The 17,504-nt window shown below is 30.9% G+C and overlaps 1 protein-coding gene and 1 long non-coding RNA gene across 5 annotated transcripts in view; one reads left to right on the top strand and one right to left on the bottom strand.

Annotated features, from left to right (window-relative positions):
• The window catches only part of Hip1 (Huntingtin interacting protein 1), a 135,726-nt gene that overhangs the window by 74,526 nt on the left and 43,696 nt on the right, over positions 1-17,504 (bottom strand). For 3 of the 4 annotated variants that reach the window (XM_072540442.1, XM_072540443.1, XM_072540444.1), the window contains 3 exons: positions 11,901-12,322; positions 5,151-5,212; positions 2,825-3,279 (listed from right to left, as the gene is read on the bottom strand). In XM_072540442.1, coding sequence (XP_072396543.1) covers positions 2,825-3,279; positions 5,151-5,212; positions 11,901-12,322 — 939 coding nt within the window. The remainder of the gene's footprint in view (positions 1-2,824; positions 3,280-5,150; positions 5,213-11,900; positions 12,323-17,504) is intronic. The other variant, XM_072540445.1, reaches the window with a different exon arrangement.
• Positions 5,700-7,914, top strand: LOC140448435 (uncharacterized). The gene is made up of 3 exons (XR_011951712.1): positions 5,700-5,836; positions 5,985-6,392; positions 6,480-7,914. It is a non-coding gene; the product is annotated as an uncharacterized lncRNA (long non-coding RNA).

The following is a 17,504-nucleotide window of genomic DNA, read 5'->3' as shown; positions in this document are numbered from 1 at the left end:
CTGACAGACGAGGTCGACATATTAAACTTGGTAATGCTTCACCGGAATCTGTTTTTTTTAAATAAACTTTCCAAAAAAGAAACTCATTATGGTAGCAAGCCTCTTGCCCACCTTGATTCTTCTTTAACCGTAAAAAAGAAGTAACAAATGTTTTGATTCAACAATAAAGATTTGACGAAAACTATGAGTACTACTTGAAAAATTTCAACGAAAATTTTGGATATAGGCTTAGTAGACCACAAGTGGACGTATGCCCGACATGCGAGGAAGTAGTAGTCAAATTAAATTAATGAACGAATTACTTGTGCATAAGAGGAGGGCTGCTAAGTTTTACAAAAAATTCAATATTCAAAAGAGATGTGATAATGTAGCAGCCACAGTTTTTGATTATATGCAAAATTTGCCATTACCATTTTTGCCAGTGAATATGTTTTACCTACGAAAAGTATGGCAATATGTTTTTGGGATTCATGACATAAAAACTAATGCTGCAACATTTTATACGTATTATGATGGCACTATCAAACGCAGAGCGGACGAGGTAGGATTATATAAAACAAATCCCAGAAACCATCACGGAATTACACGTATTTAGTGATGCTTATGGGGAGCTAAAATAGAAATCCATTGTTCGATTTTTCTTAAATCTTACCATGAATGGAACATTTAAAATAATTCATCAATATTTCCCAGTTCGAGGGCATTCATTTCTATCGCGCGACAGAGATTTTGGACTTAAGGTTTCTTAAGGGCCATGACCGGGTTTATACTCCAATGCAGTACGTGTCAATAATAGCAAATGCAAAAAGGGCGAGACCACATATTACTGTAAAAGTGGTACATACACATAGAGTTCTAGACTTTAAAATATGGTGGACTTTAAAATATGGTTCCTTTGCATTTTGAAAAAATGTAAAGGAACTCGTCAGGGTACAAAAAAAATTTTAAGAAAATTTTGCCATAAAAAAATACAAACATTCAACTTATTCAAGTGAGAACCATTGAGTTATAACAGCATTAGAGTTCATAGATGGAATTATTTCATAAAAATTTAATTTGCCAAAAAAAATGTTACAACTACTTCGTTTGATTGTATGATACGGAAATAAGACTAAGATCAAAGATAACATAGACACCCAAAACAAGAACTGAATAGACACCTGCAGGAAAGCAGAACAAGACATGGTTGGAGGGAGGAAAAAAGTAAAAACTTAAGGTTTTATGTATATATACACACACATATATATATATATATATATATATATATATATATATATACATATATATATATATATATATATATACATATATATATATATATATATATATATATATATATATACATACATATATATATATATATATATATATATATATATATATATATATATATATATATATATATATATATATATATATATATATATATATATATGAAACCTGGAGCTAAGATTAATGCTATTACAAGGATTAATATTAAACTCAACAGTCTTCCGGGTTGAACCGCGTCGATTATCATTGCGCCGAGCTTTCGACATCCTCTTTGATGTCTTCTTCAGGGTTTCTGAGGACTCAGACTCTTAAGCCGCCAGACACTACTATCAATCCACTAGATCACTGACCACTGCATTACTGCCACTGGGAACAGAGGACGGTTTTGATTGGCGGGTGGAGCGGACGATATTTTCGTTATGAAAGGTCTCCATCCTTGTCGAAGGTAACCGTATCAGCTTTTTTTATTGAGACAGTTTGGCTTTTTTCGATATGGTTCTGGAGTTTTCAAAATCAATTTTGTGACCTGTATGAAGATGGTGTTGACCTAGAGCTGAAATTAAATCGGAATTGCGAAAAGAAATGGAATGTTCATAAATCCTATTTTGGATTCTACGATTTGTTTGGCCTATATAGGATCGGAAGCAGTTTGCACAAGGAACTTCATAACCTCCGTGTTGTTCATTTGGAATTTTGTCTTTGATTAATCGGACAAGAGATGAAAGTTTTTGTTGGCGGGCAAATATTGTCTCTCATTCCTCTTGATTTAAGAATTTTGTCAATTTTGTCAATTTTGTCAGTGGCACCTTTGATGTGAGGAAGAAAAGCTATCGTTGACACTAGAAACACAAGTAGTTTTTGTTGGGGAGGGGGGGGGGGCAAATATTGTCTTTCATTCCTCTTGATTTAAGAATTTTGTCAATTTTGTCAGTGGCACCTTTGATGAAAGAAAAGCTTTCGCTGGCACAAAAAACACAAGTTGTTGTGCACTAGAGTGCACAAGAAACCCGGAGATAGACTAGAAAGCCACATCAAAAAATTATTGGTCACGAATGGATGAAGAAAAAAAACGAATGAACACACTTAAGCCAGGTTTACATCCGATCAATGGAATAATAGTACCTCATGATAATCTGTGAATTAATTTATTTCAGTTATATACCTCAAAAAAACCAACCATTTATGTGAGCACTAGGAAAAACTTAAGACTTAATAGTCAGCAGACTTACAAGCGAAAATTGTTTTTCCCAAGTTGTTAATTAATAATTATGTTTTTTTAATACATTCACTTCCATAACTCACTTTTTTATGAACAAGTATACCAGTAATTATGTCATCATAAGTCGTTTATTTATTATCACCTCATAAATAGTAATACAACTACTCCACTTCAGAAGATGCACTGCTAATGAAACATTGTCGCATTTTATGAAAATTTAGAAAAAATAATATATTAATAAATTTCTCCCTAAAGGACAAAAAATGGCAACAAACAACCCAAGCTGTTTTTTAGATCCAACACAAATTAACTAAGATCAATCAAGATACCTACATTTTCATCTTCTGATTGTTTAGTATTGTTAGGGTTAGTATTGTTAGTATTACTAGCAGAACCACTATTACTATCATCGTTAAAACTACTAGCGCTACCACTATTTAGTTCTACAACATGGTTATTTTCGTACTCTTTCATAGATATACATTTAATTAAATCTTCTTCTAAATCCATTACCTCAGGTAACGGCGGTATCGCAATCAGCTCCTTAAAATATTGCAGATTGCTGGTGCTCTCGTAAAACTTTTTCAATAATCTAAACTGCTTGAGGAATCTCTCTCTATGCCCGGAGAGCGTATCGGGCGGTAGAGTCATATGTAATTTGAACATAATCTTCACACAATAATCGTATAGTTTCGAAGCATCGAGTATGCAAGGTATCAACGGAGCAAGACGACACTGCCCGGCGCTGGTCATAGAATTCGATCTAGCCATATTCAGCGAACCAAAAACTAAAAAATGTAAAAACTGTTATCAATACCTGTGATTTAAAGGCTATCGACCCCGCGTGTATATACATGCGTATTATACAAGAACTATAAACTCAATCCGTTGTGGCAATGAATGTAATTTTATATAATGTCATGTATTACTCACAAACAAAAATATTTTATATTGTGTTGGACGATATTTAAAAATATAAGAATATTTTTCTAATGACTTTTCTTAGCGACCATATTTTATGGGAATAAACCGTTTAGAGCTCCACCTCGGAAATAGTCCCTAAAATTTGTTTTTTGAGAAACTTTACCTATTAAGTATTTTTAAATAAAATTGTGGTTTATTCCCATAAAATATGTAGTTGATAGAAAAATGACATAAGAAAATAGTTTCGAAATTTTCTTAGATCGCCCCATCGATACTCATGCCATAACAAAAAAAAAATAGAAATATTTTGAGGCTGTTTTCAATACGCATTGTTCTACCGATAATGGAACAATATTGAGAAACTAAAATGCACACTAAAGACAAATCTGAAAAAACAAGCGTACAACTCAGAAATTTTCTTATTTTAAGCAAATTAATAAGCATAAACATTATTATAATATACATTATGTTTATGAAATTATTATGGTTATATGGGATTAAGCCATAATTATAGGTTGTAATGAAAATTCTATTTTTAACTACCTAACTAATGTTTGACGTTTCGACTTCCATTCCGGAAATCGTTCTAGAAAAAGATTAAATTAAAAAATTTTGCGAAAATCTATAACCGAGTTGTTTGTTAGTAGGTTATGTACTTTCCAAATTGACATATTTGGCCCCGATCTTGTAGACAACAGCATGTAAATGGCTGAAAAAATCTGAGGGTGGTGTTTTTACCCTAGGAATTCTGACTGTTTTATGTATTTTTGTGTTAAATGTTTGTGTAAACTGTATCATAATTGTGGTTGTGTAACGTAGGTTGCACAAAATAGATTCGTTGTATTTTGTGTATTGAGTGTTGTATATATATTGTGTGTAAGATTGTAGGTCATGTTTTTCGACCTCGTATTAATCCGGTATTGTTGTTATATTCTTGTAGTTGACTTCTTCTTTTGTCTATTTTGAGAACAAGAATAATACCAACAATAGCGGAGTATTAGTTATATGTATACACACAAACGCACGTTGCACAACTTACGTTACACAAACACAATTATGATACAGTTTACACAAACATATAACATAAAAACACATAAAATAGTCAGAATTTGATATTCCTATGGTAAAAACACCACCCTCGGATGTTTTTCAGCCATTTACATGCTGTTACCTACAAGATTAAGGCCAAGTATGTCAATTTTGAAAGGACATAACCTAATAACAACAACTTGGTTAAACATATTCTCAGATTTTTTTAAATAATCTTTTTGAGAACGATTTCCAGAGTGGAAGTCGAAACGTCAAACATTAGTTGGTTAAAAATATAATTCACAACCAATAATTGTGGCTTAATCCCATATAAACATAATATTTAAATTAGATATGCCACAAGAAAGTAGTTTCAGAACCGTATTCTAATAGTGTTCATTTTTTTTATGTAGATAATTATCAGAAAAATATCTGTCTTAATAAACTCAATAGAAGGCAAAATAAAAATAACAAAAAACTATTTTTATACTACAGTTGTCTCAAGAAAGTTCAAAAATAGTTCTCTTTTGATATCGACACTACCTTATCTTTGGTACTGTATTTCTCGGATTTAAAGATTTTAGCTGTCAAAAATTTGTCGAAATCAAAATTTAAAAAATATAAAATATTTTTGTCCGTGAGCATACTAAAGTAAAACCATGGTGCCCCACAAAAAATGAAGCTGTAATATAGGTTTCACACTTACCTGCTTCCTGAAGTTCGAGTATATGATCCAAATAATCAAACATTTCTACAGTCATCTCGAAACTAAAAAAAAAACATAATTAGGATTTTTTTCTTCTAAGGAAGCGATTGGGCTATATACAAATATCTGTGAGCAGAATAGATCCATAAAAAAAAACTCTTAATTAATATAGGTGCAAAGAAATCAAACTATTTTAATAATAGTCGAAGTTCTGACATTTTTTGAGGCCTTCATTTATTCGTCCACCATATGCATTTTTGTCAGAAAGTGCATTTAGTTTAGTTTATTTATTATTAATATTATATATTATCAATGTACGGCCACTCTATCTTTTCCCATGCATGAAATTATTCACGAATTACTTTTTATATTAGGTCTCTTTTTTACTACAGACACCAGTATTGCAAAATTAAGCTGCTTGTCCATAGAAATCACAATAAGTTAAACAAGGATCAACAATATGGCATGTATTTGATACCTTGTTTACTGTAAATTTTGACGTGTATAGTTTTCATTGACAGTGACATTAGCTCATTTGTCGTATTTATTGATTTATTTAAATTTATTTTTTTTTTGGTTTTTCAAATTATTTAACTTTTTTGGGGTATTTTATTTGAATTATGCATTTTCAAGCATAATTATTGTTAGAACGACTAACTGTTGCTCTTTTAATTTGATTACTTCCGGTAAGTATTTATTTTCAAGCTAATGAGAAAAGTAATATTTTCTAATCTACAAATTGTCATTATACTACATGAGTCTGGCTAGAGTTCCGTCGAACGGAAACTTATCTGTATATTTTCGAGATTATTTATTATTATTCTTATTTTTAAGATATGCCTTGAAAAACGCCAAATTTCCAAGCGCAGCAACTTGTGTTGAATTTATATGAATGTTTTGAGTTGAAAAGAAGTAATGGAGGAGCTTTGGAGCCTCTTACATCTGTTCAAGAAGAAAAATATCAAATTCATGTTACTTAATTAGCTACTATTAAATAATTATTTTTTAAGAGATTTGCCGATGCTTTAAAAATATCACGGCGGACAATATACTCGATAAAAAAAAGGAAAGGAAACAATCCCGTTCTTTCAAAACCAGGCAAAAATAGACGTCGTCTTAAAAGTAAGACAATTGATATGCCCAAGGCATCAAAATGGAAGTACGGAATACGTTGTACGATATGTACCAACAGAGTAAATATCAATTTCTTCAGTGTGAATTTTATGATAAACAAGAACCTGGGTAGGTACTTCAATTTTCATTAAATTTTTTATCTACTTATTTTTGGCTATAAAAGACGATAATGAATTCTTTTTTTTTTTTTTTCAGAGAAGCATGTTACTCTACGGAGCAATTAAGGTATACAGAACTAGTGGATATTGGAAAATCATCGCTTAGTACATTGTTAAAATACATCACATTTAAATTCAAAAAGGATGACAATCGACGAGCATTAATTGAGCAAACTAGTATTGCTGCTCTAAGAGCCAGATTCCTTCGTAAATAATGGAAAATCTTGAAAGTGTATTTACAAGAGAAGTTGTTTTTTTTTAGATGAAACTTGGATTTACTCCAAAGGAAATAAAACAAATTCTTGGCAAGACAATAGTGCCAAAAGTGTCCAAAAACCAGGAGGTTATGATGGTAAACGTTTTGTAATTGTTCACGTTGGTTCACGAAAAGGATTTGTTTCGGGTGCAATTTTATTGTTTTGTTCAAAATCTAACGTAGCTGATTATCATGGAGAAATGAACAACGAACTTTTTACCAAGTGGATAAGAACACAATTAATACCTAATTTAGAAGAGTCATCATTGGTTGTAATGGATAATGCTTCTTGCCACAGTGTCCTTTTAAATAAACAACCTTCAACTACTTCAAAAATAACAGGAAAGAAAATATATATGTAACTGAAAAGTTGCTCCGAGAATATATGGTCATGAGGTCTGGAGACTGCCTCCTTATCACAGTGAATTTAACGCAATAGAATTATTTTGGGCAAATTGCAAGTCGTATTACGATAAGTATATTGGTATAGATAGGCATGGGCATTCTGATACTGCTGTTTTAAATATGTGGTAAAGGCATTGGAACAATGTAATGCAGATATTTGGGAGAAATGTGTCAGACATACTAATGAAATTATCAAAAAATGGTATATAAGAGACAAGAGTATGGTAAATTTTGACATTCAATCAATTATAATAAATCCTGGTGATAGCTCAGATTCAGACAGTGACGAGAATTAAAATACATGAGTTTCTATTTCGGTTGGCAGTTTATTGTTATATAGTTACCCAATCTTTTATTTAAGTCTTGTTTCAAGACATGTTTGGTACTTTCTCTAAGAATATACTATGGTATGGAGCGTTATCTATTATAATTATTAGGGATAGTTAAGACAATTTTTTAATAGTTGATTTTCAAACCACGATAAAAAATTTACTTGATTCATTTATTCATGGTAGTCCATTATAGCCGATTGAAAAATATATCCTGTGCACCCTTAATGAAGCTATTTTGATTATCAGCATGAAGAATAATATATCTACAAAAAAAATTATTTCAACACCTTCATGTTTTCAATATGATTACAGTTATATATTATGGTGAATATAAATATATGTATTGTATGCATACATTTTACAATTTTTAAAGCCATAAACAATATGGTAAAAAAAACAATTGATTTACCACAAAATGGTAATTTCGTGCTTTCCTTATGGTTGTACTAACTGATTTAAAAAAGGTGCTTCTGTTTATTTTCACAGTCAATAAACATTTTATATTTACTGAGATATTTTAAATTAATAACTTGTGTTCTGCCATAGTTTCCCTTTGAATGATGCAGTATTTTCAAAGCTTGGGTTATTTCAACCAAAGGAAAACACTTATAAAAAAGAAAAACTATATTTTAAATGTTTTAGAACATAATTTTGGCACCGATTAATGTAAGACCAAGTTAACAAAATGTTTATTTGTCTACCTGTACCTATGTAAAATATAAATATTGCTTATACACAAAAGAATGATTATAATCTAGAAAGTGAAGTGCGTATGTAGAATCTGTTTTTATATTATTGAAAGCCCTTTTATGTTCTGCTATACGTTTGTTTTACATTCTCTACGAATTAATGAACACACATCAGAAGAGTTCGAAGTTAAAAGAGGAGTGCGACAGGGGTGTGTATTGTCACCACTACTATTCAATGCATACTCTGAAGAAATTATGAAAAGAGCTCTTGAGGGAGAAACAGCAGGAATCAAGGTCAATGGAACACCAATTAACAACATTAGATATGCGGACGATACTATCATAATAACAGACAACCTCCGAGACCTCCAAAAGCTAATGAACAAGATAGTTGAGTATGGAGAGGAATATGGATTATCAATAAACACCAAGAAAACCAAATTTATGAGGATATCAAAAACCCAAAATAATGGTGAAAGCCTGACAATTAACGGTAGTGCTTTAGAACAAGTTGAAAACTACCACTATCTTGGCACAATAATTAATCACACAAACGATTACTCCAAAGAAATCAAAGTTCGAATAGAGAAAGCACGTACAAACTTCAATAAAATGAGAAAGGTACTTTGTGCAAGAGAACTAAAATTGGACTTGAGAGTTAGGCTGGCAAGGTGCTATATTTTCTCGACTCTGCTTTATGGGATAGAGGCATGGACACTTAACGCGTCGACTGCTAAAAAGTTGGAAGCATTTGAAATGTGGGTGTATAGAAGAATCCTGAAGATATCATGGACCGAGCATGTAACAAACAACGAAGTCATGAGAAGAATCAACAAAAGAATGGAAGTATTGGAAACCATCAAGACACGAAAGCTGCAATACCTGGGGCATGTTATGCGTAATGAGAGATACAACCTACTTCAATTGATTATACAAGGGAAAATCCAGGGCAAGAGAAGTGTAGGAAGAAGAAGAATCTCATGGTTGCGTAACTTGAGGGAATGGTACGGATGCACATCAATTGAACTATTCAGAGCAGCAGCATCTAAGATCAGAATAGCCATGATGATTGCCAACCTCCGTCGCGGAGATGGCACGTGAAGAAGAAGATACGTTTTTTAAAAGTTCTACAAGTTTGACCGACGTAATTTTTTGGGTAGTTGCCACATTTAAGTTTGTATACACCACTGTGTAAGTGATTTTTATTTTGGCTCTTGTTGTTTTTAATATATTTGCCAGAGTTGTTGTGTCTTCTAAAAGCTGGTGTTATTCCTTTCTTTTTTATGTGTTTGGATATTTGGATATCTTGCCTGTATACGTAATCAAGAAGAAGGTACTGTGTTTTTTCTCTGGTGGTGGAAATACTAATTTTAGGGCTTTCTTATGTAGTTTTTGATTTAAAATTTTATTGTTTGTTCGTTGTACCCATTGTCTACTGCTATTTTCTGAATGATATTTAATTCTATCTCAAAGTTGTATTTTGATATCGGAATTTCTATTAATCTATGTAATTCTATTAGATATATAACTCTTCAATAAATATTGAAATGACATTAAAGACAGCATCAAAAATGACACAAATGATCTTTTTTTCTTCTTTTTTCGTTCTTTCTTCTTTAACGAATAAAATGTTAAGAATTTTTGACAATTTTGGAAAGGTATCTTTGATAACTTCTTGGATAAGTTAAGTAAAATCTTGTATGGTGGAACGCAAATTTCAACTAAGAAATTTTGTTGTCTAAGCAAAATTTACGCAAGATTTTACTTAGAGCAAGTTGGTGGAACCGGACGTGATATTTTCTTATAATTCTTAATATATCTACAGAGATATCATTTGATATCTCTGTAGATATACGATTGCTTTACTGCATATCCTGCTTCTATTGATTTTTCTTAAAACTATTCAGTGAATAAGCTTTGAAGAGATTCTTCCATCGAATAGTTGACTGTTTTCCTCTCGAATGCATCCAATTTTCATATTTAATGCCGAATTAATTAATTTAATCTTACAAAAACAATACATAAAATTACAGATAAGTTTTTGCATTGTATTATTCAAGTATTAAACACGACTTACTACTGTCTATTGTTTGCATAAACATTTAGTTTTGCGTGTAATTTAAGAAAACATCGATTATATGATAATGATATCATCCGAAAAATATAATTAAAACATTAGCATTAGAAATGTAAAAAAGAGTAGTGTGTAAAATGATTAGTTCATAATCATTGATTAATTAATGATTAATTCTAATGAAATTTAACGCTTGCGCCCTTTTAGGTCATCATAAGAGCTGGGTTGTTATGTTGATTATAATTCTCTCTTGAATGCTTCTTCAGCTCTGTATGTTATTTAGTTTGTAGCCAGTTCCATCGGTGTCGATATCTTCGTTGGAAATCAAGTTTGTCATTAGCTCTGTTTTTGGAGAAATCTATTTTTTAGGCCTTCTTATCTCGTGGTCTTTCCAGCATTGATCCACCACTGATATTTATGCATATATATATATATATATATATATATATATATATATATATATATATATATATATATATATATATATATATATATATATATATATATATATATATATATATGTTATAACAAGCTTATGAGTCGTTTCCAAAAGGAAACTGATGAAAATTGAAACTTAACTTATGGTAGTTTCCAAAGTCATTTGTTATATATCCTTTTATAAGTGTGAGTATAATAATTGCAATATTCCACTGGTTTGGTGATATTCCTTTCAAGATACTTTAATTGAATAGTACTTTTATTGCTTGTAGTAATCATTAGAGGGGGTACTTTTATGCATTCGATTTGTATTTTGTCTTCACCGGGTGCTTTGTTGTTCTTTTATGCCCTCGAGTGTTTTTCTTATCTCCGACAGAGTCATTTCAGAGATATTCTCCGATCTTTGATTAATAACTCGGGCTATTTTAGTATTTGTCGTGACTTCTTGATGTTTTAATTTCTTTTCTATTTGTTACAGTTTGTCCTCTTGTGTTTGTTATTTGAAACTTTAATTATTTTCTCTTCTTTGACTACAAGTAGATCATATTATTTAAGATATCCGACTAGATTTAAACTCATTCGCAAGTAATATTTTATCGTTTATTATATTTCTTTCAATGTTTTAAAAGCTTTTCATTTTAATTGCTCACTTCAAATAACTAATCATTTAATTATTTAAAATAAGTTTGCGTTATGATGTTTTCTGTACCAAATAAAGTTCATAAACTTGATAATATAACTTAATTAAAGCGGTGTAGGAATTTTGTCCGTGAGTTTATATTCAGAAGAAAAAAATATAATTATTTAAAGCTCTATAACATCCGTTTTACGTTGAACGTTGATAAGACCTTCACCTTGCGAGACCTTTATAATCCCTTTGTTTGAGATTTTCACGGTGACATGCAAAGTAAACTCAGTTTTTATGAGAGTACTAATTTGTATAGCGGAGCACATAAATCTGTTACTTTATTGCCACTCAGCATGCAACTTTTATCTCTATTTTTAAATAAAAGTATTTATTAGGGAAGCAGTACAGAATTTTTAAAGTCTAAAGCTGCATTTTAAGTAAATCTTTCATGTTTCCACTTTTTATTGGGGATGCGGCCAAGATTTAATGGAAATTCAGTACATATTAAAACAAAATTTTTTGATAACTACTTGAATTGGGCGCGAATATTCGTTTAAACTTTAAACCGTAGTTAATTAAATTAATTTACACATATCAACGCATACTCTCAAAGTTATAATAATAGTTGCTACTTACTAATTATTAATATCATTTCCAGCGATAGACTCCAGCTCTTCCGCAGTTACGCCTAAATTTCCAGGAAACCTTGGATTTCTCATGTGAAATTCCAACTTGTATATTAACAATGACGTATACAACCGGATCATTTTTCCGTATCCCTCTTTTAAATGACCCCACAACTTTCCTATCTCATCCAGATCATTCCTATGCCTTTGACTATCCACCAAGCAAAGTGGATGTCCTTCTCTTAATACTTTGTGAACCACGTGACAGAGTTTCCACGCTACGATCCTGTCATCCATGGCAGGAAGACGAAGAGCATAGGACCAAAATATTTTGGCACTTTGGGTGTGGAAAGTACCGATGATTGCTGAGCGGACATGCTTCTGTTTTACTGGCGTTTCGTTACTATTAATAGCTTTCTGAAGCGCTTGAGCCTAAAAATAAGAAAAAATAATTAATTGTTAGTTTTACTTTTAATTAAATAGTTTTATTATAACACTTAATTGATGGATAAGTATTTTTATCTAAATACCCGGTAAGGAATTATTCTTTCCGGAAGTTTCGTGTACTGTAAACGATCATTGCCACATAGGCTTGCAGAAGAAAGTAGGAAAGAAATATTTTCAAACCATGGCCTATAAACTTCGAAATCAATGTACCATTACGAAACACCAGCTACGAAATCTTACATTTAAATATACCTACATATATTTTTTACGATAACTATATACAACGATAACTATATACAAAAAAAAAGATATATATATATATATATATATATATATATATATATACAGTATACTCCCTCTATAACGAACACGGTTATTACGAGGTTTCGCTTATAACGAAGTACATTAGATGTCCCGTGAAATTTCTACTGAATTGTAACCCTCTATAGCGAGGTGAATTTGCCTATAAAGAGAAAAAATAAGAACGAAAAATGTGTTTTTTTTACATTTTGACCCTGCCGTGGTTATAAATAAATACCCGTTTTAACTGTCCCGCAATAAACCTAACTGCCGCCGGCAATAAACTTCTTTACAATAAATACAACTGTTTCACATCTTTAGAAAATATGATAAATATAATGAAATGATACTGGACAATATAAAGCAGTCAAAATAGTTTATGTTATCCTTCAAAATGCGGTTTATACATTATGTAGTTGGAAAAAATGTAAGTACAGATTTTTTGTTTTAACGTAAGTATATCATTGACAATAAAAGTAAACAACTCTTTTTTGGTTTAACGTATTTAATTGACAATAAAAGTAAACAACTTTTTTTCAAGAACGCCATTCAAACAATTTTTATTAGTATCTTATATTGCTCCGAATGGCTTCACTATAGGAAGTTAATGATTTAGAAATCTACATATTCATATGTATGCACTGTATTATTGTTGTCTGATATAACGAGATTCGCTTATAACGAGGTAATTAGTCTGTCATTTTAGTTCTCGTTATACAGGGAGTCTACTGTATATATATATATATATATATATATATATATATATATATATATATATATATATATATATATATATATATATATATATATATATATATAGAAACAAACGTTTCGGCAAATTTTCCATTTTCAATAAGCACTTTATTTTAAATTTTATAAACATTACATTTTACAATTAAATTTCATGTTTTCAGTTTTTTAAAAAGTTTAACATGGATTAAAAAAATGGTATCTGACATTGACAGATGACATCTGGCAGGTGTCTTAAAATAGGAGTCGTTCAGGGTCGTATCTTAAATATCTGCCATAGCGCATTTAAAAAACAACTCAATTTATTAAATTATGATACATAATTTCAAAGATCTTTCCAATATGTTGTCATTTTAATTGTTTTATTGCTCACTTCAAATATAACTAATCATTCAATTATTTAAAATAATGTTGCGTTACGGTGTTTTCTGTACCAAATGATTTGAAATAGTTTGCTATAACTAATTTAATTTTCATAAACTTGATAATATACCGTAACCGTATATACGTATTTCTGACTATTGGTCGTCTTCAGTACGGTGCAGCCAAGGTAGAAAATGGAGCATGTTAACTTGGGAAAGGATCACTACAGAAGCAATGTGACCAATTTGTGGCATTAGAGTTAGAAGACCCTGATGGTTTCCAAGGCAACAACTAACAATAACCACGGAGGAAGCTACAGCTACCTGGGGAAAGGAATGCCAAACGTTCAAACGTTTAAAACAAATGGAAAAGGATAATGCGAGTGTATATACGTATTTCTGACTATTGGTCGTCTTCAGTCTTAGATAAAAGAAACCCGAGATGGAACATTGTTCATTGCGCAGCGTGCCAAATTCTTCTTTATACCTACCTAAGCGATTCCACCAGTCGACATTAGCTTCGTATCGTGACGAGAACCGCTGATAATGTTCGAAGCTCATATTTTCTTTCGTGCCGTTGAAGGTTAAAGCAAGCAATTCAATTGAGAATATTTTATCAAAATAGTTTCTGTTCTGCCATTCTGACATGCCATTACATTTTACTTTTATTATTCACTCGCATTATCATTTTCCATTTATATATATATATATATATATATATATATATATATATATATATATATATATATATATATATATATATATATATATAATTATAATTTTTGGGTAACGGCTAACTATAATATACTATCACCGACCGATGTGAACTAAATAGCAATGACGCAATGACTACCATACAATACACCCTAACAAATATCTTTCAAAATATTCCTCAAACATGCCGATGCAGTGAAAGATAAATCACTTAATTGGTACATGAAATGTATACATGCAAATTTGTGTATAAAAACTCGTACGCGTTTCTTCTATTCACAACAAAATAAAAGTTAGTAATAAGTGAGTAGCTTTTAAATGTGGCGCAGTCAAATATGCGCCACTATATTATCATAGTCGCTAATACTGCTCGTTGGATATATAGTGCATTCAAGCACATTAATAACAATTCTTTGGCGACAGAAATATGCCTCTAGAACTTAATTGGATCCACAACAAACAGTGAGGATAACCCATAAACTAAATCGGATTAAAACCAAATATAAACCAATCTAGTAAATAACTAGACAGCAAATTCGCTCTTTCTGTGCTTCGAACCCTTTCGTCGATACAAAAATATATTCAGGCCACTCAGAACGTTGTTTCTCTCAGAAAGATGGCGACAGGTGTAACCAAAAAATTTTAATGTAATAAGAAGACAAAAAAAAACTGAAAATTCTTATAAATACTCTTAGGCTTTATGGATGTTATTAAATTATGACAATAAGGATCGTTCAAAAAAACTCGTAACATTTTTGGTATAAATATTATGGAGTGTAATAGTTCATTTTAGTACAATTTCTTGGTAACACTTTTAAGGATACCTGAACGGATAATTGCGCCAATTAGCTTAATTGGCAGACTAATTTGGATAATATAATATTAGTGGAGGTACATACAGAAGGTCGAACGGCAAAAAATTATAAGGCGATCTCATTACATAATTCTTGCTACATATATGATTACATTTTCTCTCGATACATTCCATAGGAAAATATATCTCTGATTAACTAAGTTTTTTCTATCGGATTTCTTATGCTAAGAGCATATTGCAAAAAGAAAGAAAGGTAATGTGTAAACCCCACAAAAATTTTATAGTACTTGTGATCCACGACTGAAAAGTTGGTGTACAATTAAATTATTAATGTGACCCCCTTAGTTTAGGACGCTATTTTCGAAACTTTTGTCCCTCTTCATATTTTTACGTAAAGCCTGTTTTGTTACATGTATAATGTATTTTACAAATGCTCAAAATAGCTTCTATTTCTTTTAACGCACATTCTGCACCTTTTTAACCAGGAAATTTCAACACTTCATAATCAAAAGTCAATAAAGTGAAGATCTGGGCATCTGGGTGGTCAAGAAGTAAATGTATTACGCCTTCCAATCGGCTTTCAGCTGCCCGAAAAGAAATTCCAACTTCGTTATTTTAATGAGCTAGAGCACTGTCGTAAAAACACATCTGCTTGTGACGTAATTATTCAAAGCATAATCCTGTCCAGTTTCTAATATTACGTAACGCTTTATTATTACATGAGGAATAAATACTTTGAGTTACGCAATAGATGGGGTAGGTAAGCTGTCTTTCTGAATTTTATTGTTGAGATAAATTATCTACCATACTTCTGTCTTATCTCAAGGCTTCTAATTTATTCAGACTTATTGTTTTTAAGGTCCAGGTCTCTTCTCCGTACATTAAGACTGATTTTATGTAACATTTTGTTGATTTATATAAGGATGTGGATCGCAATGTGGAATTTTAATTCCTGGTTTGGCAATTCTAGAAGCTATTTCTTTTTCGGGATTCAGTGGGTTATCTATCCAATAGCTCAAGTATTTGTATTGATTTAAGAACGTTGTTATCTTAACTAAGGGGGTACATTTTGGTTTCGCTAATTAACATTGTTTGCTTTTCTGGTAATATGTTTTGTAAAAACTGAAAAAGTTTCACCATTTAAGTTGTTAAAATCGGTTCATTCAGCTTGGGAAAATGTTTAGAAACTTCTTTAATAGAAAAAAGAAGTATATTTTGAGAGTCTATTCATTAGTTTTGATTAAAAATTGTATTCTATTTGTAAATACTATTTTATAAATGACTAAAAAAATTCAAAAATAAACATTTAAACCTTTTTTTTTTATAGATTTAGTTTTATTTTCTTGATGAAGTACATTTATTACTGGCTATGAGTACGTGTTCTTGGTTGTATAGTAACTTTCAAACACTTCCAGTCGAAGTCAAAATTTGACCAACATAGCAAAAACTTAATTACTAAATTTACGCCCAAATGTCCACGTTTCCCCTTTAAAACCCAATAGCAAAATCTCATTCTCTAAACTACGAAGTGAGAAACGTCTAATTCAGCAGCTACTGTCTTCGTAGTCTTAGAAATATAACCAAAATACGAATAGACGTGGAAATACTGTGCGCATTAACAGATTTCAAATTACGTCACAGAGAGTTCAGTTAATCGAGAACTGTTTATTTGGATAGTTTTACTGTAGAAGCGATTGTAAGAAAAAAATAAGTTTTGTGTAAAAACTTAATTTTTAATAATAGTGATTTTTAATCTTGTAATTGTTGATTTAATCTAAAAATGGATCAACAGTATAAAGAGAAGCGAAACATTTTGAATGCTCAAGCTCAATGAAGTAATAGACTGTTAAAATTCGCTAAATACTATGACAGGTAATTTGATAAATAATCTAATAAGAAAAATATGATAAATAATCTGAGATTTTCGGTTGCCCTTTCAGGAGTTTCTGTGGCAGATTACTAATTTTTCATATAAGTGAAAAACAAGTACCCACTACAAAGAAAATTCATGTGAGATTTGTTGAAGAATTTCAATATAAAGGAGGTGTTTGAAAATTAGGAACCTCGGAATCCGCTGGAATAAAAACAGCAAATAATCGAAAACTTTTGTTGGTAGACTGGAAAACATGATATAAGATACCTACGATTACAGTATTTAAGACAGATTAAGCAATTTAGAAATGAAAAAAGATTTATTGTGTTTACTGATGAAAACGTATTTAGTTTC

Source organism: Diabrotica undecimpunctata, chromosome 8 (assembly GCF_040954645.1).
Source record: "Diabrotica undecimpunctata isolate CICGRU chromosome 8, icDiaUnde3, whole genome shotgun sequence".
NCBI lineage: Eukaryota > Metazoa > Arthropoda > Insecta > Coleoptera > Chrysomelidae > Diabrotica > Diabrotica undecimpunctata.
Note: the sequence above shows the minus strand (reverse complement) of the source record. Positions and strands in the feature narration are given on the sequence as shown.